General features: G+C 36.7%; 1 protein-coding gene across 1 annotated transcript; it reads left to right on the top strand.

The window, feature by feature from the left end:
• The first annotated feature begins 2,161 nt into the window (after positions 1-2,161).
• LOC149840934 (protein FLX-like 3) lies at positions 2,162-23,886 on the top strand. The gene is made up of 5 exons (XM_090003475.1): positions 2,162-2,265; positions 3,197-3,739; positions 3,887-4,032; positions 23,354-23,433; positions 23,566-23,886. The coding sequence occupies exons 2-5, from the start codon at positions 3,213-3,215 to the stop codon at positions 23,644-23,646; spliced, it is 834 nt and encodes a 277-aa protein (XP_089859601.1). The 5' UTR covers positions 2,162-2,265; positions 3,197-3,212; the 3' UTR covers positions 23,647-23,886.
• Positions 23,887-27,531: the final 3,645 nt, after the last annotated feature.

Genomic DNA, 27,531 nt, shown 5'->3' on the forward strand with positions numbered 1-27,531 from the left:
TAACGATTTTTGGGCTAACCATAGTTAGGATTGGAGAAAGTAAAATATCGTTGGACTCGAGATTCCGACACATCCAACGACATATACTTTGAATTTCACTTTTGAATTTCACTTGAATTTAACTTACAATTTACTTGAATTTAAAGATAAAAAATAAATGTTTGTTGTACCTTTTAATTGGCTCGTTTAGACCTTAATGATGAGACCTAGGTCGATTCGAGACTCAAAAGACATAGGCCTATTATCATGGTTTACTCAGTTTTTCTTTTATAGCTGAGTATGAGAATACATGATATTACACGGACTGTTTTTTTCTTAGTGCACATTGTTATCGATTCATGCACCAAAACACCGTTGCTGATTACAAAAAGTTAGCTGAATTTCTGTTATAAGTTTGAACCGGATATAGCTTTGATTGAGTGAGCTTGATGTGAGTTTACAAATTGTCTAGTTTGTCGGCTGGAGGTCTTTATTTCAGTTGTTGATTTCTTGCTGCTAAAAGAAAGACTTGTTATTTGATCGTTAATGGCTTGTAAGTCTGCGTAGTTATTTTCTGTTTGAACGTCCCTGGTGTGTGCCCCAAAACAACAAACTGCAACATAGTTGTCAGCCCTCACTGGAGGCAATCAGCACCTTCGGCGCTAAGCGGTGGACGACCACGCTTCGGCGCCGCCGGCCTGGTCCTGTTCGTCAGTCCAGCGTGACGCTGGACATTGGAGCCGTTAATCTGATCCCTGAAATCTAATTGTTAGAACTGAAAGTGTTATTATATATCAGCTGCGATTTCTTGTTTTTGAGAAAAACTGAAAACTGTTCTGTTTATTGGTTGCTTTTGTTGTTCGGACTGAACCCCGTGTGTTTGATTCGGCATTGGCTTGAGCGGAGAAACCATTTTGCTGTAGGTAGATAGATATACATGTATATCTTGATGTTCACGATTGGTGATCCCTTTGCTTCAGAGTTGGGCCCCACTTCACAGATGTCTCTGACTTCTCTGTAAATGTGAGAAGGAATTTTAATGTTTTTTGGAAAATATCACATCAAAATCACAGATGCCTCTGACTTCTCTGTGAATGTGAACATATGCATGAACTTAGTATAATATATATGTATTCTGTCACCTGCCTTCATATAATAGTGAAACTTCTAGTATATATACTTGAACTTAGTATATATATATTCTGTCTGAATATAGCTATTCCTCAAAAACATTATAAATTTGATTTTTATTTTCTTATCTTCTAAATCTGAAAATTGCTTTCAAAAGTATTTCTAGTTTTGAAAATTAGTCGCTTCCCCATCGTACACTACTCGTGTAAGTGTGAACCGACTTCCATAATCCGTTTGCACAAGATAGACACTAGAGAATGGATTTCCTACAAAAAGTGTTTTCCTACCTGAGAATGTGAACTTTTTAAAGAACATGCGCTCGATATGAAAGTCACACTCCTGAAACAAACAGATCGTGGGCCTAGGGGAAAGGATGCGGGTCAGTCGGTTGGGTCAATAGCAGCATTATATAGCGTATGAATGTCTTGAACCACAGATCTAGTGTGGGGTTCACAGCAAATCGGGAAAATTCAGACAATGAACCTCAGGTCTTTTTACTTTTTTAGGATATGATCGTTTATTTTTTTTTGGTTCTCTCGTGCAAATTCACACATATTTGGCCAGAGTTAGTTCTTACTTCATATATCATACCCTTAGTATTGTAGCTTGTTGAGGCATTCAAGCACAAGTTATATGGCAAGGTAGGTTTAATTAGCTGAGCAGGATGGAACAAAAGAAGATATGAAAGAAACGGGCCTGGTTGGATATGAGTTGGATCGAGAATCCAACAAGGTAAGTAAGTTTTAACAAAAGAAGAGATTGTCGGGTCTGGTGCTGGTAGCTATCTCAGTCCAAACTAGATCTGGCCCTGCTTAAGCGAGTCTAATCGGACCCCGGTACCAACACCTTAACAACGCCCGATCAGCTACGGGACCAATGTATTAATCCGGCTCACGTCCGGTGCCTTACAGCCCCGTGGCTATCAGGCTGAGAACAAGAAAGACGGACACGGTACAGGTCGTCAAACCCGAACCGAACCAAACCAAACACGGAGAAACCGGTAGGCTCTAATCTCTTATGCGGACGGAACGGGTGGGATCAAAATAAATCGCTCGGCTTTTTATGTTTTGCCCCAACCAAGGAGAGGAGACGAGAACAGAGGGGAGTTGGGCGTTCTCTTCCTTCCCGTCGATTTCTAGGGTTTCCCCGTTCCCGGTATCCCTCTGCCTTCGCTCATACAGAAGATTCGTATTGTTGGTTTGTTTGTTTTTTTCTATTGACTTCTCATCTCATCTGTTTGTTCTTCGTTATCTCTGATATATGCCACGGATTTTCCTGTATTTATGTTTTTTCCCTAGAATTTCGTCGGTTTAATAATTAGCCCTAATTCATTCTTAAAATAAGTAGAGTGGTGATCTGCTTTAGTGCATATACTTCTCATCAGTAGTCTTTAGATTATTCATTGAAAGGTTGCTTCAAATGGATTTGTTGTTTCGATGACTTGGTCGTCATCTGTCGAACTATTATTACAGTAAATACGCACACACACATATATTTGAAGATTATACGTGCCGATTTTGTTGGTGATTGGTGAGGATGAACGCTAGTACTGTGTTTTGCTTGTGGCGTATTAATCTTGTGGGATGGTTGGCAGTCTTTCGTGGTTGTTAAATTTTGGGTCTTGGGGGATTCCTTGCATTTTTTGGTGAACCCTGAGAAAATGATGAGTCCGTGGAGTTTGGCTAGTTTCCGTTTGTATTTTGGCAATTGGTCGTTCAGTTGTAAATGACGCCTTTGATTTTACGGCTGGCATTTATTTGCTATTAGGGAGATTTCCTTTTCATGCAAATGCGGTTCCCGTGCCTGATGTTTCCACAACCAAGCGCACTCCCAAATGTGTTGTTGCAAGTGAGCATTGGTTTTTCCAGCAATGTTCCACTTGTTTTAGTGATTGGTCTTTCTGTTGTAAATGCTGCCTTTAAATTTATGGCTCGCAGTTATTTGCTTGTAACATACAAATATGCTTCCTGTAACTTCTTGTTTCCACAACCAAGCATGTTAACAAGATGTTGTAAGTGAGAGGTGGGTTTTCAAAACTGTTACGCTTGTTTTTGTGATTCCTTTTTTCAAATTTTTTGTCCTTCAGGGCAACACAAAAGAAAATGTCTGGAAGGAGTCGGGTGCCTCGTCATGTTGTAGACAATCGCAGGGGTTTCCGCCCTGGCATTCGTGATGGACCACCGATTGGCCGCGCTCTACCACCCCACCCTGCTGTACTTGAGGAAGAGCTTGAGATTCAGACGGATGAGATCCGTAGGCTATTGTTGGAGAACCGAAGGCTAGCTGAAGATCGTGCAGGCATGCAAAGGGAAATTGCTGTTACCAAAGAGGAGTTCCATCGCTTGAATTTGGTGATAAGGGATATTCGTGGGGAGAAGGAAGTCCATGCTAGGGAGTTGATAGAGAAGGGTTTGAAGTTAGAGGCTGATCTTCGGGCTACCGAACCCTTGAGAGCAGAAGTTGTGCAACTGCGGGCAGATGTTAAAAAATTAAATGCTTTGCGACACGAGTTGGGTATCCAAGTTCAGGGTCTTTCTCAGGATTTGACAAGGGCACAAGCTGAGAATCAACAGATTCCACATTTGAGGGCAGAGATAGATGGTTTAAGACAAGAACTAGCTCGTGCCAGGTTTTCTGCTTGACTGCTACTATAACATATTTAGTTTACATTTACATTGCACTGTGCTCTTCTTCTTTACATTTTTGTTTAGTGGAATGCCATTGGATTCTGTGGTCCAACTAGATAGTTGTGAGAAAGAAATCTCTGTTGTTGTAGAATGGCATTTGAGGCAGAAAAGAAGGCTAGCATTGAGCAGATGGAGCAGAAGCAAGCAATGGAAAAGAATCTCGTTTCCATGGCTCGTGAGATTGAGAAACTTCGTTTAGACATTGCCGGTTCTGAGCCTAGGTCTTGTGCTGCTGGTATTTATCTTTAAGTTAACAACTAATGCAATTATATTTACATGACTGTCAAGCTTGTTGCAGCAAGATTTGAGATGCCATGTTGGTTTGAAATGCTTGTCTTATATTTTTGTATATTCCTTCTGAATTAAATAGATGAAATTGTGTGTTGGTCAGCCACAATGAAAAGTTTCACTCATTGAGTGTATGATCGAAGGCTTCAGATAATTCAATGGATGACATGTTTGTTAGTTGTGAATATGTTATTTTTTTCCCTTTTTTTTGTAGCATGGATATTATTTATGTAACCTTGCTTCAGACAACTCTCTGATACAGTTTTGTCTTCTTTTAACTGTTTTTCTCACTTTATTTTAATTTTTCTTTAGCGTGTTGATTTATCTATCTTGACAACACTGCATCATTTAATTCCATTTCTTATGCAAAGATTCCTTGGTATGGTGTAAGTTGTAGCTTTCTCTGTGGTCTGTAACTCTAGTTGTTTAAATATAACTTGTTTGGTTTGGGGAAATTGTTATTGTAGAGCTTCATCTTGGGGCCCGATTGGTTGAACAACAAATTTCTGTTACAGGTCATATTTAAGGTTCTTAAGGTATTTTATTGAGGCAATGCTGGTGATTATTTTAAGGAGCATTTGATTCACAAATAAGGGAGGACAAGGACACAATGTCCTATCTTATCCTGCCTGCGGACAGCCTTGGACAAGGACATTTTTTTTCAAAGGTGTCCACATTGTCCTGTCCGTCCTTGTTCCATGGGGAGGGCAGAACAGAGTGGGACAGCAAAAGTGTCCATGTGGATACAATGTCCTGCCCATTCGCGCATCTTGCATTTGCATGGGTGCTCATGGGTCCCACAAGGCAGTACCATCTATGTCACACGGACTCGCCAAAGAGGCCGCCACACACCCATCGATGTGACATGACGTGGGTGCAGGTGCGGCACCCGGTGCGGTCAACTCTCACCCAGGGTTATATTTGTCCAAAATGGACTCGGTCAACTTTGAATGAGTCTATTTTGGTCAAAAAATAAAATAAAATGAAAGGGGGAGGGGTTGTTAGGGCATGATCGCGCCACCTCTCCTACCTTTTGCTGCTCCTGATCCTCAGCGCCACCAACACTGTGCCGCTCCACCAACGATGCCACCATGCTGCCTCCCTCTCTCTCTCTCTCCTTGCTGTGTGCCGCGTTCTCTTGCATCGTTCCCTCTTCTGCAGGTGCTTCTCTTCCTCCGCTCTTCCTGCTGTGAGTCTCTCTCTCCCCGTACTATGTGCCACGTCCTCCCTCTTGCGTTGTCGCCTCTTTTACAGGTTCTTCTCTTCCTCCTTTCTTTCTACTGTGAGGTTCTCTCTCTCGTTTTGTGAACTATCTCAACACCTGGTCGGCCAGGTGTTGGGTTTGTTTGACCTGAAACAGACCTGGGCAAATGGCCGTCTGATTAAACTAATTGAAAATTGTGTGGACCCAGGTCTCATTGAATCTGAATCAGAGATGGGTCCACACCCAGGTCTCATTCGATTAAATGAGACCAGGGTCTGGACCAACCCAGGTCTGATTCAGAGTATATCAGACTTGGGTAGATTCCAGAACTAGGTCTGATTCAATTAGTTCATATCTCGGTTAAAGCCCAGGTCTAATTCGATTAAATCAGACCTGGGTCTGGCCACAGGTTTGATTAGACTAAATCAGACATAGGGTCCATATCTAGTCTGATTTGATTAAATTAGATCTGGGTCTGGGCACTAGTTTGATTAGGCTAAAACAGACATGGGTCCATATCAGAGTTGCCAGTCGGAGAAGCGGGAGCCTGTAGTGATGCGGGGAGCGAGGTACTTCCAAAATTTTAGGAAGCGGGAAACACGGGACGACTTAGAAGCAAAATAGGAATCGTCTCGGAAGTGACATAGGAAGTGAGGGGGAAGCAAAAAAAGAGGAAAAAGTAAGAAAAACATAAAAACATAAAAAAATAAAAAAATAAAAAAATAAAAAAATAAAAAAAAATAAAAAAAATAAAAAAAATAAAAAAATAAGGGAAAGCGAAGGGGAAGCGCGCTTTCCAATTTTTTTAGTGCTTACTCGTGTGACACTTCCGAAACACGCTTCAGTGAGGCACATTTCCCTATATTGTATGGCACTTCCGGTAACCCTGGTCCATATCTGAATTAGACTTGGGTTTGGATACAGGTCTTGTTAATCATACATGGGTCCATATCTGGGCTGATTTGATTAAATCAAACTTGGGTCTGGGCATGGATCTGATTAGACTAGATCAGACATGGTCCAGATCTATGGATGCATCCCTAATAGAATTGAAAATTCAAACCTGGGCAGCTGATTGGACCCAAACTGTGACTAGACACTCCCCACATCTTGGCACCCAAGTTTTTTTAAAGTGTCACATCGCTGCGTCGACTCCTACACCTATGTGACATAAGATAATTGTTTTATTTCATTAGTGTTAACTTAAAACTGTTAAAAATTATATATATATACCCTCCCCCATGTTTTTTTAAAGTGCCGCATCACTGCACCCATACCCACACCCGTATCCGCACCCACATCCGCACCCGCAACCGCACCTATGTGACATAGGCGGGTATCTTGCGAAATCAAACACCCCCTTACTTCATTACATTCTTTTGTGCTTAACAGCTGGAATTGTATAGGGAGTCATAATGATTAATCAAGTAACGAGTGAACCAAAAGAACTGTGTTTGGCATGATATGATCACCCTATTGTTAATATATATATATGTTTGGGAAATGAAAACCTCCCCAATGGAAAACCCTCCCAAACCTCCTCAATGGAAGTTTTATTGGATTTTTGGTGTTTTTTTCAAAATTCCGACCGTACAGATGTGATCTATATGCTTGTTTTTATAGGAATCAGTTCTTGGAGCATTTGATTCCGATGCATGGATATGTTTTTATAAGTTTCAACATCAACGCCGTACAATTTTCATAAATTTTAGAGGCTCCGAATACCATTTTTTCTATCCAAAATTCGTGATCCAAGTGTCAATTTATAGTCAATCAATCATGCTGAACACCTGTGCGGTCAAAATTTTGAAAAAAACACAAAAAAAATTCCATTGGGGGAGGCGTGGGAGGGTTTCCATTGTGGAGGTTTTCATTCCCCTGTTTATACATATATATATATATATAATGTTTTTGTAATATATATTTATACACATATATTTCACAATTTTACATACATATAATATATTTATATATAGTTTTATTTCTGTATTTTCTAATGCCCATTAGGGGCAATTTAGTCTTTTTGTACCTATGTAAATAGTCATGTCCACTAAGGACATTTTTGTGTTTTCTTTATTTTTGTCTTTCCTTTTCTTTTTCCTTATTGACCAAGGGCAAAAGGGTCCACCCCCAATGGTCATAAATACGACCGTTCGGGAGCTCCCAATTCTCCTCATGGGGACGATTTTCCTAATGATATTCATATGTATACCTGGCGTGAGGGAAATGAGTATCAAAATGCTTTTGATATATATTCACAAAATCTCTCTTTAGATGACCAAGTAGAGGAATCCTTACCCAGATGGTCCTCTAGAAGTGTTAGACGGTCCTCTAGAAGTGTTAGACCTCCTCAAAGATTTGTGTCATATGATTCATTTTGTACAAATGATAGAGCTTGTCTAATGATGATCCGCTCCCATCATGAGCCTTCAAACTTTAAAGAAGCTAAGCAGCATTTACATTGGGTAGATGCCATGAAACTAGAATTAGAGGCACTCAACAACACTTGGGAAATGGTAACACTTTCTTTGGGAAAAAAGACTATTGGGTGTAGATAGGTTTATAAAGTAAATGCAAAAAGTGATGGATCATTAGAAATATATTGATGCAACTGACTACTTGGGGTCGGTTCGCAAACACACTTAAATAACTAATTTGGAATGGGGAAGCGATTTGATTTTCAAAACAGGATGTAATTTTGAAAATATATTCAGATTTTGAAAGTATATGTTAATCAGATTAGGTATGGCAGTTTGCTTGAATATATATATATATATATATTTGTAAACAATGATTGAGATATACCCTTTAGCAAATGCTCCGTATATTCCTTCACCAACTTCCAACAAACTCCAATAACACACACAACACACACACACACACACATATATATATATATATATATATATATATATTTGTAAACAATGATTGACATAGGCTTCTTATATTCCTTCACCAACTTCCAACAAACTCCAATAACACATTCAAGGTGCACTTCAATAATATTTATCAACTTTTAATGAACACACAATGATCGAACACTTTCAGCAAACCAAACAACGCACAACAATTAATAGAGGCGATTCAGCTGGGATTTTGCAAGATTGAAATAGTGGTCATCAGACCCACTATTGACATTGCTTGTTGGATATCAAACATAACCAACAACTAGATGGGGTTTCAATGATGAATCAGCAAACAAAACATTAACGCAGGAGGCTAACAGGCTCAAAATTCAATGGTGTTTACTGAACAATGCTTGTGAACAACATATACACAACATTCGTTCAAGACATGTAACCTGTGATTAATTTCGGTTGACAGAAAACAACCAAATCTCTGCTCAGTCCAAACAGTGGAAACATTGACAACATTTACTTGCTGAACAGATTTTCCATTGATCAATAATCTAAAACCTATTTAAATGCTGTTAGAGAAACACCAAAACGGGTTTGAGATGCAAGTCAACACAGATAACGAAACTCACGCTGAACAAGAACAAATCTGGTTGTTGGGAGCAAGTTCAGATCGCATAAAATGAATTCAGTTACAATCCAATTAACAATTTTGATAGCAAACAACAAAACATTACCTTAGGTACGACATTCTCAAACAAAAATTTAAGCCAAAGTAATACTGATTCAAGCAATAAATTCTTGCTGTAGTGACAATGACAAACATCAAACACAGGAAAAGACAATTTTCTGATATTCTTTCAAGTTCATAAAAACAGAGATTTCAAACCAACGTTTTCACGATTTACACACCAAGTTCTAGCATGCGACAATGGACATAAATCTAATTATCTGGTAAAAAAATGCAGCCACACATGCTCTGAACAACGTCAACTCGTCACCACCAGAAGGAGACACACACCTGGTACAATGGGGCCTGGTTCACGCCAGCCACAAGGATGCCTTTCACGAAAGAGCAGCTAGAAGCGACAGCAATGGGGGGACGTCCTTTACTTACAAGTTCAACTCACCCACAAGAGTCTTACAATACCTCCAAAACTCACATTTTCTCCATCTTTCTTTCCTCCCTTTTTTTTTCTCAAGATTTTTTTTAGAATAGCCAAAAGCCTCTGTCTTTTTTTCTGGATTTGTTTTTATATGGAGGAAAGTAGCATGGGTTGTCATTGGCCATGTGGGAAGCCACCTCCTTGGAGGCCAATGAGAGGCCTCTTTTTAAATTCTTTGTCCTATTCTCTTCTTGTCTGGCCAATGAGGAGCCACCAAGGGATAAGGGGCTCGAACCTTTGGGCGACACCTCTTTTCCAGCCCAATGAGGCTTGAGGAGAGGTGGTTAGCCCTTGGTTAGCTAGCCACTCAAGGGAGAAAGAAGATCACTTGGCGTGGAAGGAGGGGTTCTATTAACAATATGGATCCAGATCTTGGATTTAAAATTAAAACTACCCATTAGACCCACTACACCCTCTAGTACCACAAAAGTAAGCCTAACAAATACTAGATTTATCTGGATCCGTAGAATTCGGCTCCTAAAAAAAATAAAATAAAATAAAAAATTCAAAAGCTTTTTACTTGGTTTCGAAAATTCATACAATAGCAACCAAATATCAAAATGAATTTTCTGAGATATACTACGCAAAATTCTCAAAAAATTACTTATAGTAAAATTATAAAAATACCCTTGGGTGTCCCGAATTGGCCCAAATGGATCAAAATTGGATAGAGTATGTTTGGATTTACGTTTTGGATCATATATCTGGATTTGGATCTTTTTCCCACTACTCACATGTAGGGCATAGATCCCGATGCTCCTGCATCATTCCCTCCTCGGTCGAAAGGCTTCGTCCTCGGAGCCTGATTCTTAAGCAAATCTCCATAATACCTGGTTGAAAGATTACCTGATTCCTCCAATCTAATTCTTCATAAAATTTATATTTAACCTATTTTGGAATTTCAACAATAGATGTAATTTGCAAAAAATTATCTTGAAGCAACATTTCATCTAAGACAATATTTAACAGGTTTTCCTTCAAATAAGACAATCACAAATTCAGAAAAATTTTGAGCATCAACCGGAAAAAAAATTTATGTAAAATTTTGCTCAAATAAAAGGTTTTTTGCCTAAGATTGCTATATGATATTACATTCTTTTCTCAGAATTAGTAATGAAACACATTCTAAAAGGAAATAACTTGAATGAACTACATGCATTTTCCCTAGTTTCAAATGTAATGCTCAGTACATGTCCTAGATTAACCAAGTCCTGATGAAACCTAATTTTTTTTGGGGCTTTCACACACAAAACGTTCGATGTATTCAACTCACATTTAGGATCAAAATGTCTACCTGTACTCTCTAAAGCCTCAACATGATTTTTTTTTTCTCAACTCCTAAATGCCTGACATAACAATTCTCTTATTGACCCTCACTATCTTCACATTTATCAAAAATAGATTCACCCTCAATTTCGCGTTTAGGTTCCTTGCGAACCTTATCAACTACTAGGGCATCTATAAAAATATGTGGGGATTCTTCTTCTGACTTCCTCATTGAAGATTCGATCGCCAAGGGATTCACGTGGCTCTAAGTCAAAAATCCAAGGGGTTTGGACCAACTCATCTATCTCCATATCTTCATAGAAGATGGGCTCGTCCTCGAATGTAGGTAAAGATTCCTCATGATCCTCATCAAATGAAGGAACATCCTCAAATAATGACCTAACATGTATCAATCAATGACCTATCTATCAATTGGATGTCAAAAATGCATTTTTAAATGGAGATCTTTGTGAAGAAGTCTATATAGATCTCTCGTCGGGTCTTAAATAACCTCCAACAACTTGGTATGGCCGCTTTAACAAAGTTGTTCTTGATAGTGGATCTACTTCTTGTTATACTATTACTGCTCTTTTTGTTAAGAAAGCAGTGGACAACATAACTATTTTGTTGTTATATGTTGATGATATGATCATCAATGAGAATGATAAAATGCGTATCGAGTTTATTAAAAATGTTCTTAAAATTAATTTTGATATGTCAGACCTTGGAATGCTAAGGTATTTTATAGGAATTGAAGTTTCATATCTTTCTAGAGGATATGTTCTTTCTCAAATGAAAATTGCATGTGATATTATTGCCAAGTTTGGATTAACTGATGACAAGGTGGATACTACAAAAGTAATAAATGCTAAGATGAGAGCCAATGCTGAAACTCCTTTAGAAGATCCTACTCTTTATCATCAATTGATTGAATCACTAACATATTTGCCTATTACTAGGCCAGCTATTGCTCATGCCGTTCACAATGCAAGTCTGTTTCAAAATGTTCCTACTATTATTCACATGACTGCTGATGTAATGAAACAAGAGCCTTCGAACAAGAACACAAAAGTTCACAATAAGTATCCATGAAGGGCACATCAACAAAGCCTACAAAAGGGCATACACAAGAAGGCTCAAGAATATAAAAATAAATATTTTATTCAATCCATAAAAATGCTAAAAAGCATTTAATACAATGAGGCGCTTGACCCCTATTTATATACAAAAGGGAGCTCAAGAGAGAGGCCCTTGAGAGACTCAAATAGAGTCGTTGGAGTCCATCGACTTTATTTGTAGCTGTTGGACTAGCTCCAATGGCTATCAAACTAGTCAATAATGTGTTGACTAGTTTAAATCTAGTTCAAAATGAACTAGACAAAAAAAGAAGAAAAGAATATATATATATATATATATAAATAAATAAAAGGATATGAATGCTTTGAACCTCACCGAGGACATGACATTGGATAGAAATGATTGGGGGAGAATGATTCATGTGGAAGACCCAAAATGATTTTCTTTTTTGGTTTATATCGCCGACCCCAATTGTTTTGGGATGAAGGCGTAGTTGTTGTTGTTGTTGTATATATATACTACATGTACATACATTGGTATATACATATATATATGTTATATATATATACACTTTTAACACTCCCCATCAAACTTATTATACAATGATCGAAAGTTTGTCTAAGAGGAAGTGAAATTTTGGAGCAACACGAGGTTTGGTGAAGAAATTTGCTAACTGATATTATGATGTAACATAAGACAAATCAATAGTCTCGTGGAGATACTCCTCTCTGATGTAGTGACAATCCATTTCTATATGTTTGGTACGTTCATGAAATGTAGGGTTGCTGGCTATGTAGATCACACTCTTGTTATCACAACACATGCATGAGGTTTTTGTCACTTCAACTCTCATATCGACCAACAATCTTTTGAGCCAAACTACCTCTATAATTGTGGTCGCCATAACTTTATACTCAGTTTCAGTTGATGAAAGAGAGACCTTCTGCTGCTTTTTGCATCACCACAAAATCAAAGATTCACCAAAGAAAACATAAAAACCAGTGATTGAGTGCTTGTTATTGGGATCACCTCCCCAATTAGCTTTGGTGTATGCAATTAAATATAATGTAGATAAAGCAAACAGAAAGAGGCATCGAGAAAGAGAAGTCTTAGTATGTCCAATAATATGCAAAACTGCTCCCATGTGAACAGAAGTGGGAGCGTGCTGAAATTGACTAACTATGTGTACAACGTGTGATATATTAGGTCTAGTAATTGAGAGGTGGGAAAGTACTCCAATAAGTTGTCTCTAAGGAGTAGGATCTTCAAGAGGTTCTCCGTCATCAACTCACATCTTGGTATTGACAACCTCATGGGTATCAACTCTCTTATCATCTTTGATTCCAGACTTGAAGACAATGTCAAAAGTAAATTTAGACTGAGATAATAAATACCCCTAGGAGAGTTAGCAACTTCAATTCCTAGTATCTTAATAAACCCAAATCATTCATTTCAAAATGTTTTTTGAGAAGTTTTTTAATGTTTTCAACTCCCTGTTTATCTCCTCTCATAATGATTTGTCGTCCATACGAAGGATGAAAATAATAATATCTGCATCAGAAATCTTAACAAACAAGGCAATGTCAGTTAGATAACTTCTGAAGCCAATATCAAACATAACATAACTAAACTTGTCATATTAGGCTTTTGGTGCCTGTTTAAGACCATAAAGAACTTTATCTAAGCGAAGAGCTTTACCCTGAGGGATACTCATACCTACACGTATACTTCTTTAACTAAGTTTTCATTAAGAAATACATTTTTGACATCCATTCGAAATATATGTTATTTTCTAACCGAAGCTAAGGCTACTAATATTAGGCCCTAACTGTGATCATCCTGACAACTGAAACAAAAGTTTTTTCATAATCTATGCCGTACTCTTGAGAATATCCCTTAACAACTAATCTGACTTTATACCTTTCAAGAGTTCCATCACTATTGGTTTTAACCTTATATACCAACCTACAACTTCTAAGATTTTTTTTCCTTGTGGGATATCTTTAATAGTCTAAGTGTTAACTTTTGATAAAGCTTTTAATTCGACCCTCATGGCTTCTACCCATTCAAAATGTTCTTTGACTTGAGCATAAGTTAAAGGTTCTACATATGAATGTATTAATGCAATATCTGCCTTATAATTGGGAGAAAAATATTTAGAACACACAAACTTTCGGGGTGGTTTAGAGATTCTAGATGACCTTTTAGTTTGTATTGATCAAAATATTTTTTGACTCCACATGGATGACTGGGATCCCCACTCCTATGGTATTGCAAATAATTCTTGTCCTTATGGGATTGCTCTTCACTAATAACATCATCATGGTTTTGTTCTCTATCAATTATATCCTGACCATTATCAAGGTCACATTTACAATCACAACTATCATTATCATTGGTGTTGTTAAAATTGGTGAGACCCTTTGTGCCTTGAGGCGCATGTCTTAGGCGTAAATGACAAAAAAATAACAAAAAATGCATTTTCAAAAGATTAAAATGCATTATTTATTATTATTTTAAAGGTTTATTTTAATAAAATGCATTTTTAACATTAAAATAACAAAAAAGAGTTTTTTATTAATTAAAAACTTTAAAAATTGTCCTCATATCTTATTTTTCAAAACATTTTCAAACTTACGAGTCGAACCTGCTCATGTGTCCTCGTGTCGACGATGTGTCTTTCTGACATGCGTTGAGATGGATGGTCATCAACAATGGAGTTGTATGCTAAGCATGCGGCACCACTTCCTAAAAAATGAACTCATATGCATAACCCGATTCCGTAAGCCAAAACCACGTCCAATTATAATTGGATTCGGATTTGATTAGATTTGATCTAAATTAGTTCTGACCTAAAATACTAATCCGAATTTCATAGTTATAATTGGATTCAGATTTGATTAGATTTGATCCAACTTAGTTCTGACCTAAAATACTAGTCCAAATTTCATCAGAATCCAAACATGAACCAACTAAGTGAATCAGAGTCCAATCTGAATGCATGTTTGGATCTTACTTGAATGATTCAAATATGAAAATAATGTGCTAGACTTGGATTGAATATTTGACGGTATCAAATCCATTTTTACCCCTAGTCCATAGGATGTTAGGTTGGTAAGTCTAAAACCAAACTAAGCATTGATGGTAGAAAAGATTTTTAGGGTAATAAATATCCTTAGTAGTTTTTCTCGTGGAACTCATTTAGAAAATAAAAACTAATAGCTTTTTGTATAATTATGTGTTAGGAAAAAGTAATTATGTATAATAATTTTGTTGGTATTTATTTGAGATTTTCTATCTTATTGGTTGTTGCTTTATAAACAAAGCGTTTTTTTATTTATTTGTATTTTTAGATAATTTTAAAGTATTTTTTAAGTTTTCAAAATATTTTTTTAGGCTTATGCTTTATGTCTTGAGGCTTATGCCTCGCCTCAATTTTTGGTGGAGCGCTTCTTTACGCCCCAATGCTTTTCACAACATTGATTATCATACTTTGAAGTCAAATCTAATAAATAGGAATACTGAGATACTTATTTTTTTCAAAATCAAAGAAACTTTCCTTTTCTAAGAAGGGTACATTTTTTTGAAACATATAATTTTTTATTCTTAAAATGAAAGCACCTATAGCCTTTTTGGTTGTCTGCATAACCTAAGAAGGCACAAGGAGAAAGTTTATCATTCCTGTCAGTGAAAACAAAACATTTGCATTAAAAAACTCTCAATCTGGAGTAATCAGAAATTTAACAATTTTTTCAATTGGGGTCATTTTTTTCAACGAAGAATTTGACATTCTGTTAATGAGATAGGTAGGAGTTAAAGCGACTTCAACCCAAAAATCTTTTGATACTTGGTTTGCTATTAGTGAGGTTATATAGTAGTGTCTATAATGTGTCTTTGTTTTTATTTGGCCAAACCATTTTGTTGTAGTACATGATACAAGATTTTAGATGTTTGATGCCATGTAAATTAAGATAATCCTTAAATTCTTTTGATAAAAATTCTCTCTGAATCGTTACAAAAAATAGAAATATCATTTTGAAATTTATTTTTGACCAATTTGTGAAATATTTGAAAATATAAGAAAACCTCATATTTATGTTTAAGAAAGTAGATCCAAGTATGCCTAGAAAAGTCATCAACAAAAATTCTATAGTATGCATATCTACCTTTTGGTACGACTGATGCCGAACCCCAAACATTCGAATGTATCAAACCCAAATCCAATTTCGGAACACTAACAAAGGATATCCTTGGGTATTTCAAAAAAGTCCATATAGTAGGAACATGGTGGCGACTTTATCATTGTCATCCATTCTTACAAAGAGAGAGAGAGAGAGAGAGAGAGAGAGAGAGGAGTGTGTAATGAAATGGTGGTCTTCAACAAATGCACAAATAACTCACAAACAAGTGTCTATTGGAGACACTACAAGCATGACCCTTGAAAGGGTATAAGGGGAAGAACACTTGAAAAATAAATAATACTTTATTCATGAACAAAATGCTTAAGAAGCATGGTTGTATACATTGAAGGGGTTCACCCCTATATATACAAAACAATGGGAGAGAGAGGAGAGCTCATTTTGAGCTCTCCAAAAAGAGACGTTGGATTCCAACGTCTCTTAATATAGCTGTTGGACTACAGTCCAACAACATTTATTATTATAGCTGTTGGACTATAGTCCAACAACATTTATTATTATAGCTGTTGGACTATAGTCCAACAACATTTATTATAGCTGTTGGACTATAGTCCAACAGCTACTTGCACAGTCAAGTTCCAACAGGAACTTGACTGGATCAAAATATCTAGTTTCTATTGAACTAGATGCTAAAAAAGAAAATAAAAAAATAGAAAAAGAAAATAATAAAAGAAAATATAATAATATTAAATAATATATATATATATATATATATTGCAGTTTACATTTTAACACTCCCCTTCAAACTTACGGTACAATGAGCGAAAGTTTGTCTAAGAGGAAGTGAAATCTGGGAGCAGCGAGAGGCTTGGTGAAGAAGTCTGCTAATTGATATTCTGATGTAACATATGGCAGATCAATGGTTCCATGTAAGTATTCCTCTCTGACATAGTGACAGTCCATCTCAATGTGTTTAGTGCGCTCATGGAATGTCCGGTTGCTTGCAATGTAGATCGCACTTTTGTTGTCACAACACATCTTTGAAGCTTGCGTTGCTTTAGCTCCCATATCTGCTAGCAATCGTCTGAGCCAAACAACCTCCATAGTGGTGGTTGCCATGGCTCTGTATTCAGCTTCGGTGGAGGAAAGAGAGACTTTCTGCTGCTTCTTGCACCTCCACGAAATTAAGGTTTCACCTAAGAACACACAAAAACCAGTAGTTGAGTGTTTATTATTGGGATCACCTCCCCAGTCAGCATCAGTATATGCAATTAAATTTAATGAAGATGAAGCAGACAAGAAGAGTCCTCGTGAAAGAGAGGATTTTAAGTATCTAATAATACGCAAAATCGCTCCCATGTGCACGGAGGTGGGAGCATGCTGAAACTGACTAACTGTATGAACCGCATGAGTTATATCTGGCCTAGTAATGGAAAGATAAGAAAGAGCTCCAACAAGTTGTCTATAAGGAGTAGGATCATCAAGAAGTTCTCCATCATCAATTTTCATTTTAACATTGACAACTTCTGGAGTGTCTACTTTCTTATCATCTGTAATTCCAGACCTGGAAACGATATCAAGAGCAAATTTAGATTGAGATATCAAATACCCCCGAGGGGAATATGCAACTTCAATGCCTAAAAAATATCTTAATAAACCTAAGTCAGTCATTTCAAAGTGAGTTTTAAGAAGAGATTTGATATTTGCAACTCCCTGTTTGTCGCCTCCGGTGATGATCATATCGTCCACATAGAGAAGAAGAATAATGATGCCTGCATCAGATTTCTTAACAAATAAAGCAGTGTCAGTTAAACAAGGTTGAAAACCAATATCAAGCATAACATGACTAAATCGGTCATACCAGGCTTTTGGAGCCTGTTTAAGACCATAAAGAGCTTTTTCTAGACGAAGAGCTTTACCCTTAGGGATACTAATACCAGGTGGGGCTTCCATGTATACTTCTTCAACGAGATTCCCATTCAGGAAAGCATTTTTGACATCTAATTGAAAGATAGGCCATGTTCTAATGGAGGCCAAGGCTATTAAAGTTCTAACAGTGGTCATACGGGCCACAAGAGCAAATGTTTCTTCATAATCGATGCCATACTCTTGGGCATATCCTTTTGCTACTAAACGGGCCTTATATCTTTCCAGGGTCCCATCACTTTTGGTTTTGACTTTGTATACCCACCTACAACCTATAGGTTTCTTACCCGGAGGAATATCTTGTATCGTCCAAGTATTGGCCTTTTCTAGTGCATCTAATTCTATTTTCATGGCTTCTATCCATTCTATATGATTTGTTGCTTGAGAATAGGATCATGGTTCAACATATGATTGTATTAATGTAATGGCGGCCCTATACGTGGGTGAAAAAGATTCATAAGACACAAATTTTTCTGGAGGTTTAGAGATTCTAGACGTTCTTCTAGGTGGGACTTCAGAGTATTTTTGTAATGCACATGGAAGATTTTGCTCTCTACGTCTTGAATATCGTAGACTAACATCCCTATGGATTTGCTCTTCATTATCATCATTTTCAACAACAATAGGACTTTGATCATTGTCAAGGTCATATCCAACATCACATTCATTGGATTTTGAAGTTAGATCAATTAAAAACGAGTATTCAGTGACATCCTTGGATTTTTCAAATTCAAAGAAGCTTTCTTTTTCCAAAAAAGATACATTTCTTGACACATATAATTTGTCATTTTGAAAATCGAAACACCTGTAGCCTTTTTTATTATCAGCATATCCTAAAAAGGCACATGGGATTGCACGAGGAGAGAGTTTATCATTTCTGTTGGTGAAAACAAAACATTTGCATCCAAAGACTCTTAATCTAGAATAATCTGGAGTTAAATTAACAAGCTTTTCTATTGGAGTTGTATTCTTTAATGAGGAAGATGGCATCCTATTAATGAGGTAGGTGGCAGTTAGGACCGCTTCAGCCCAAAAACTTTTTGGAACTTGATTTGCAATTAGCAATGTCCTAGTAGTTTCCATAATGTGCCGATGTTTGCGTTCGGCTAGGCCATTCTGTTGTGGAGTGTGTGGACATGATCTTTGATGTGTAATACCATGTAAATTGAGATAGTCTTTGAATTCGTTGGACATAAATTCTCCCCCTGAATCAGTGCGAAAAACAGAAATATCATTTTGAAACTTATTTTTAACCATTTTATGAAATATTTGGAAGTTAGCAGAGACATCAGATTTATGTTTAGGAAAATAAATCCAAGTATGTCTAGAAAAGTCATCAACAAAAATGACATAATATGTATAACCACCTTTGGAAATAACTGGTGCGGGGCCCCAAACATCCGAATGTATTAACTCAAGTGGTCGTGAGGAAACAAAAGTTCTACTAAGAAATGGTAACCTTTTCATTTTGCCAAGAATGCAGTCTTTACAAGAAAAATTTTCAGAATTACAAAATTTTTCCAAACTTGGAAAATATTGAATTTTAGACATATGAGGATGGCCAAGCCTTTTGTGCCATAAATCCAATTCTAATTTCTGAATATTATAACAAAATGCATTCTTGGGTAATTCCAAAAAGTCCATGTAATAAAGTCCTCCTTCTCTATGGCCTTCCCCAATCAGCTTCCCTGACTGGCGATCCTGTACCCAACAACCATGAGAAGAGAAGGAGATATTACATCCATAATCAGATATTTGCGAGACAGATAAGAGATTCAAATTAAGTTTAGGGATATATCTAACTTCTGGGATAAAAAATCTTTTGGATTTTTGAAGATTTTCAAAACATCCTATTCCTTTTACTTCGAGAGATGTGCCATCGGCTGTAAAAACCTTTGACACACTTGAGTCATTTTTAAGACATTCGGATAGACTATTAGCATTTGGGGTCATATGAAAAGAAGCACCAGAATCTAAAAGCCAAGGAAAGTTACCTGGATCGGAGAAAGATGCAACTGCCGCTCCAGTTGAGGCTTCGGTTGAGGAGGATACCCCTTTGAGAAGAGGTTGAAGGATTTCCATCAGTTGAGCCATAGACACAGGTGCATCTTGATCTTTTGACTCAGATTCAACTCTTTTTTCTTCTCTTCTTTTTAACTTTGGACATTGAGGCCTATAGTGCCCCGGTTCATGACAATGATGACAAATAACTTTTCTTTTATCAAAGTCGCCGTTTTGCCTTCCAAAATGAGGCGGCTTGTAAGTACGAGTATGATTCCCCGGTCTAGATACAACTAAAACAGAGTCATCATCAACTTTTGGAGTACTTTTTCTAAGTCTATTTTCTTCCATAGTGAGCTCTTCTATAGTATCAACAATAGAAGGAATTTTTCCACGATGTAAAAGGGCCGATTTGGTGGATTCAAACTCCGGCCTTAAACCATTCACAAATTGATAGAAATGTTCCATATCGAGTTGTTTTTGGCGAAGCTCGATGTCTTCGGCACAATGCCATTTGGGCTCAAGAAGAGCCAACTCTTCCCAAAGTTCAGACAACTCATTATAATATTCTCTAATAGTTTTATCTTTTTGAGTCATTGTCCGAACTTTATCTTGAAAATTGCATACATGTGCAATATCTTTAAGGGAATACATGTTTTTGAGGTATTCCCAAGCCTTATCGGCATGCTCAAACTTAGCTAGACTAGAGCATTTTTTAATGTCTATGCTATTGATGAGCCATGACATAATTTTTGCATGCCCTATCCTCCATTCTTTCCATTTCTTTTCATAAGTGGCTAACGCCTTACTCTTCTCTTCTTCCGTTAGAGGAACCTCTTTATCACCATCTTTCTTGGTAAGAGATAGTTTAGGTTCCAAATCAGAACCATCCACTATACCCCATAAACCTTTTCCCCAAATGTGGTGCTTCATAATCGAAGCCCACATTACATAGTTAGTATCATTTAGCTTCATAGGAATGATGGTGATCTTATCATTGTCATCCATCTTTTACAAGGGTAAGAGAGGAATAAATAGGAGGAGAGAGAGAGAAAAATAAAAAGAAAAGAAAAAGAGTAGACAAAGGAATAAGAGAGGATACAAAACCAATTTTTTTTGTAGCACAAGTTCGCCTTTCTTCAAACAAATCTTCTTGAGCCAAGAACAAGGTGATGAAACACCTTTTGTAAATGTGGCACGGAAATCGAGGCGGAAGCACTTCAAGATCTAAGGATTTCGTAGCTTTGATACCATGTAATGAAATGGTGGTCTTCAACAAATGCACAAATAACTCACAAACAAGTGTCTATTGGAGACACTACAAGCATGACCCTTGAAAGGGTATAAAGGGAAGAACACTTGAAAAATAAATAATACTTTATTCATGAACAAAATGCTTAAGAAGCATGGTTGTATACACTGAAGGGGTTCACCCCTATATATACAAAACAATGGGAGAGAGAGGAGAGCTCATTTTGAGCTCTCCAAAAAGAGACGTTGGATTCCAACTAGCTGTTGGACTATAGTCCAACATCATTTATTATAGCTGTTGGACTACAGTCCAACAGCTACTTGCACAGTCAAGTTCCAACAGGAACTTGACTGGATCAAAATATCTAGTTTCTATTGAACTAGATGCTAAAAAAGAAAATAAAAAAATAGAAAAAGAAAATAATAAAAGAAAATATAATAATATTAAATAATATATATATATATATATTGCAGTTTACATTTTAACAGAGTGTATGAGTGAAACAAGAGCACAATCACAGTTTCACGAACTTTGAGTAGAATCAACTAAGACTCAAGCCAACAAACCATTCTTTTCTCCAACTACTCAAGCACACAATCACTTGAATCACCAATGACCAAGAAATTTCTTTTTGCTTCCACAAGCATGAAAAATGAGGCAACTAATCTCCAAGGATCCAAGAGCTACGAGGCTATGATACCATGTAATGAAACAAGAGCCTTCGAATATGTACACAAAAGTTTACAAGTGTCCACTAAGGGCACATCAACAAAGCCCACAAAAGGGCATACACAGGAAGTCTCAAGAATATAAAAATAAATATTTTATTCAATCCATAAAAATGCTAATAAACATTTAATACAATGTGAGGGGGATGACCCCTATTTATATACAAAAGGGAGCTCAAGAGAGAGGCTCTTGAGAGACTCAAATAGTGTCGTTGGAGCTAGTCCAATGGCTTTATTTGTAGCCATTGGACTAGCTCCAACGGCTATCAAACTAGTCAACAATGTGTTGACTAGTTTGAATCTAGTTCAAAATGAACTAGACCAAAAATAAAAGAAAAGAAAAAGAAAAAATATAAATATACATATATACTATATGTATGTATATAATATATGTACATACATTGGTATGTAGACATACATACATATGTTATATACACCATATGTATAGCTATATATATACACTTTTAACAGCTGTCATGCAAATTATCAGATATCTGAAGAAAACAACAACAAAAAGACTATTCTTATCTTCTTTTTCATCTCCAAATTTAATTGCTTATACTGACTCTGATTGGGGTGAGAACCCCAATGATCGTATTTTTACTACATGCTATTGTGTTTTTCGTGAAGAATCATTAATTTCTTGAAGATGTAAGAAACAATGAAAGGTGTCGCTATCTTCCACGAAAGCCGAGTATAGGGCAATAACTACAACTACAACTGATTGTATTTATCACTTGATTGACCTTTGTTTAGTTAAACAAACTGACTAAAATGCCCTCTTTTGTTGATTTGTCAAACAAAGACCATAAGATGAGACAAGTAGCCGTACTCCCATACCCATACTTTTTAAAACTTCGCATGTCGTGTGCTCCTTATTGGCGCCTATGTCACAAAGAGGTCCAAATAGATAATTATCTTGTGAAATTCACGTAGAATTTGCTTGTATGCATGTGATACATTCCTTTAACGCACATAGAATGAGGAATATACGTGCCAATGATTCTGACCCAAGCTTTATGATAGTTAGAATAGTTAATATCGATTGTTGCTATAGACCAAACAGTGGCAGATTCTAAGTCCAACCTGTTGAAATTGAGAAGACCACATGGATCTCTATCATGTTGCTAATTTGCTCTTCTGACTGCTTTAAGTGAAAGCTTTTAGTGTATGTTCTAGCTTAGATTGGTGTAGCTGGCAGTCACTAGTGGATATTATTCTCTTCCATCTTGATAGAGGAGGATGTACAGTGGTAAAGGTTTTGAGGTGTTGCACATTTTGCTTTAACATAATTCCTGTTTTAACTTAAGTAGTGGCAATTAAAACTTTATAATGGAACCATGAGTGCTCAGAACAACTTTAATTTTAGTATGTAATGACCAAATAAATAACTATGTCCATGAGTATCCCATGTCGATAAAGTTCAAGAATTATCTCCATTGTTGATCATACCTAGATGTGACGGTGCCAAATTCTAACAAAATTTCTGGTGATTAGTGATGCAGTATTTATTGGTGCATGGCTGGCTTAATATTTTGTGGTGATATTTCGAAGAATACTTGGTTGCTGCAGTCTAATGCTTCTTTGGTTGACTTTGTTATTATACTATCTTAATTTTTTTGGCACCTTGTTCATGATGAATTTGTGGCTGCAGGTGGAAATTATGGAATGAAACTTGGTAGTCCTGAGATGGGTTATCCAGGTTCATATGGAGATGGATATGGATTTTCATCGGTATGCTTTCCTTTGTGATTTTGCTGGCCAACTTGTTGGAAATTATTAGCTAGAAGCCTATGCAGTAGTCTACTGTAGTACTTATTCGAACCTTTTCCCCTCATTGTTGTTTCATTTCTCATCAATTTTCAGGCTGTTGGTGACAAGGGTCACACATTTGGGGTGGGATCTGGTTCGTATGCATATGACAAATCTCGTCTTGCACGTCGCTGACTGCAGAGATTGTGTTGATGTTCAATGTCCTGGAATATGCAGCTGTATTAGGATTGCTGATGTTTTAGTAGAAGTGCTAGACATAGTTGGGTGCAGATGAACATAAGTTTACTTATTTCACATGTAATGTGGACATCATCTTATGCATGAGCTTATTCTTCATCATTGCTCGTGTTGGATTTGATAAAAAAAAAACTTGATTGTTCTGGTCAAAGTAATGATCTTTCAGTTGAACTTCCTTGAGGTCCTTGGTACTTGTTAAATTACCATTTGATGTTTTTTCTTTTTCTTAGTCTTAGTTTTTGGTTCTAAAATTTGCAACCTTGATTGTGGTATGATGTTCATAATTTACTCAGTGAAAAATGGATGATGTCAACTGATTTATGGGCTCATGTGCTTTAAAACATTGCATATGTCGGGTTTAATTTATTTCCTTTTTTTTTTGAAATATGGACAACTACCTGATGCACCCTATTTATATTTGCGTAAACTGATAATTTTTCTATCACATATGATAGTATTGATAAACCATTTGTTAGTTGGTGACTTTCCCTAGCCCTCCCTCCATGATTTTCATTAATAAATTCTTGTTGAAAATTAAATAGAACTTTTTGCTTTAGAAATTGCATAAATTGAATGTTAGTTCCATTTTGGGACACGAGATGTAGATGCATGAAGAATTTTGCATTTTGTGCAGTTGGTTGACCTGGCATGAACACTGAAGTATGCGCTTCCAAATGGTAAATTGCGTTAATTGAACCTATTGTACCATGTTAAGAGATTGTTACATGGTAGGATTCAAGTGTAAAGAAATGAGGTGCAATAGATTGTGCGTTTGAATTGCTAAACGTTGGTAGATTTCAGGAGTGTAGAGCGCTAATTGATTGCTGTAAGGCCATAAGATTTATTTGATATGCACATCTAAGAAATGAAATTACATGGTAGTTAGCCCGTTCTACCTAATGGTAACGAAAAATTAGCCATGTTTCTGGTTGATTGATACTGGCTTTGTGTGGCTCTCTTAGCACTTCATTCAGACATGAATGTGCGTGGTCAAGGCCCTGGCTGATCTTGAAGATTAGTGATCCTTATTCTTTGTTCGTATTTGATTATGGTGATTGTGCCTTTTAAAGCAATTTATTCTAAACATTTTAATGGGATCTATCATTTGGATTATTAGACTCATTACCATGTTGTGTTAGTGTTGGATTGCACTTATTTTTGTATGGTCTAGGGTTGGTTATCGATTCATTTCTCGCATATGATTTCTTCATGTTCGCTTGAAATATGGAATGTCTTAACTTGCAACAATCCAATGAACTGTTGATATTGGGCCACCATGCCTATGGAAATGAATCTTTAGCTGGATGACACTTGTGAAGTTACTAATTTGGTTTTTCTAGTGAGTTTATTTTTGTGGCAAGCACAAAATTACTACCAGCACATGTGGACAAGATTGTTGCGTTCATTTTCTATTATATGGAGGTGATTTTCCATGCATGCTGGATTTGGGGTGTGAAATATTAGTTTATGAAAAGAAACTCCAAAAAGTAGCTATGTTTTTAATTTGGCTCGATTATTGGAACTTCCTATCTGGGTAATGAATTGGATTTGAAGGCTATCTCATGTAAGTGACAATGTTTTTGAGCTTTTCCCATGGATATGATGGGCCTTCATATGAATGCTCACATTATCACATTTGGATTAATAACTGTGTATGCAAAATCTGCTGATTTTGCATGCATTTGAAGATCTGCTGCTGAATAGAGTGACCTTATTTGGATCCCTTTGTTGTCAACTCTCCATAAAATGTCTTAGGACACAAAGTTATTTTGGTTGTTTGATTTAGTTGTACAAGATGGTATTCCAATGCAGTAACTGTGGATGTCTATGAGAAATGTATGGAATTAAACCTTTGAAAGTTGGTGCTGTTTCTGGAAAGATTATGATGCCATGCTCTCCCTTTTGGAATTTGTAGAATAACAGTGGCTGAAATGAGTTGGTTGTCTTGTCTTTTATCCATTTGACTACTGGATGATCAGTCAATACAAGGATCAACCATATGACAATATTTGAACACCTCGCCTTTTGTGTCTTTGATACTTTGCGAAAATTGTGGTTGAGAATGAGAATTTGGTTTTTAGTTGTGGTTGTTGATGGAATGAAGCATTATCAGTTAACTGTGTGCTGCTCCTAGTTAGTATTGGTCTCACAAAAGGGTTGTGACCTGTTGGTTTTGTATTTAACAGATTGATAGTTTCCGTAAAACCCCAGGTTTTCAGTCTTTGGACTATTGAACTATTTGAGATAAGATGCTGAGCAGGTGTTTAATATTCTTAAGCTGTATGGCTGCAGCATTGTTTGGGAGAGTGGATGAATTTTGCTTCTCTGATGGGACACTTAGTAATAGCATAAGTTGGAGGCAGTGTTTCAGGGCAGTTTATCAGAGTTTGTTGAATAAAGCCATTATAACAATTGGTGTGGTTATCAGATCATTGGAGTCATTATTTGTTGTTCGGCTGATCTGCTTCTACATAGCACTGCTGATGTGCTTCCAAGCGTTCCAGACCACCTTTGGATTCACATTTTTCTTATCTGTTGTTGGCATGACATGTAGCTTGCATTTTTATTGTTCAGCATGCCAAAATAGCCTGCACGTCTTCGTGGAAAGTAATCTGCAATTGCATGCCATGAGATGATGCTGCAATGCCTGAAGATGGTGAAAGTTGTGCCTGTGGAGATCATTCTACCAACTGGTATGATTTAATTAGGCAAGTATTCAATTTTTTTTTCTCCAGGGTTTTTGTGCCTTAGATTTGCACTTGTTTTTGCCTTTTGGTAAATTTATGTGCCTGTGTGCACAGGACCACTCTTATCAACATGAAAGCGACTGTACACCTTTTACGCTTGTTTTGTGCCCTATTGCATTGCATTTATTTGTTATTAATAGGTGTTGGTTGTCTACAATTATGAATTTATCAGAATGATGATATTTTGTAGTATTAATGATTTATATATCTTTCCATAATTTATGGATGATTTTTTTTTCTGAGTTCTGTATTTCTATCAATGAATTTTATGTTTCCTCTCTTGGTTGATGTATTGATCCCTGTTTATGGTGGCTTTATTGTTGACTTGAAGCTGTTGCTCAAAGGCCTCATTCTTTGTACAAAACTATCATGGCTTTTAATCTGAGCTCTGGACTCAAACATATGTGAATGTAATCTTTCTAGCTAAGTTGTAGTTAATTTTTAGAAATATTTTTGAAGTATTTGTACTTGTATGTCTGGTACATTGAGAAATTTATTCTTTTGAATAAAGTAGCACTTAATTGTTCTGGCAAAAGTTTTTTCAGCTTTTATGTCTGCAAGAGAGGATGCTCAAGATTTTGCTGACATGAATAGTTTCTTCACGAGTAGGATTTGTTATGACATTGCATTTGACTAGAAAGGTTTTGGCCAGACTATCTAAATCATTCTGTCAAGAAATGTTGCTGGAAAGACTGAGTTTGCATTTCAATGGTTAGATTAGTTACTGCCTATTGTTGGCCTATATGGTAGAATCACTCAGTAGGACCTGAGAGGCGGTAGTTTATCCTGCAGCAGATGTCAGCAGCTTGAGTCCGCTTATCTCTAGCTTGTGATCTTTGCTGAAGGTATATGATAGCACAAGTTGTATTTTTCTGATTTGCCAGCTTGATCTATTTTTTTATCATTCATGGACATCGATAAGATCCTTCCATTTACCAGCACCTTAGGATGGCATAGTCTTATCGTTATTGCCAAGGTTCAAACGAGGAAAGACTTACGATGGATACCTAGGCACCTGGAGATGAGGCTAATTTAGATTTTGTTGCTGTTGTGACATGTAGGCCTTTAGCTTTTA

The sequence above is a fragment of the Nuphar pumila genome, chromosome 4 (genome assembly GCF_984573655.1).
Source record: "Nuphar pumila chromosome 4, dmNupPumi1.hap1.1, whole genome shotgun sequence".
NCBI lineage: Eukaryota > Viridiplantae > Streptophyta > Magnoliopsida > Nymphaeales > Nymphaeaceae > Nuphar > Nuphar pumila.

Excerpts from the sequence above, each read along its gene's own strand:
- LOC149840934 (XM_090003475.1), top strand. The coding sequence starts at position 3,213 with ATGTCTGGAAGGAGTCGGGTGCCTCGTCATGTTGTAGACAATCGCAGG. Across the intron at positions 3,740-3,886 it reads CAAGAACTAGCTCGTGCCAG|AATGGCATTTGAGGCAGAAA; the intron begins GTTTTCTGCTTG and ends CTGTTGTTGTAG. Across the intron at positions 23,434-23,565 it reads ATGGATATGGATTTTCATCG|GCTGTTGGTGACAAGGGTCA; the intron begins GTATGCTTTCCT and ends ATCAATTTTCAG.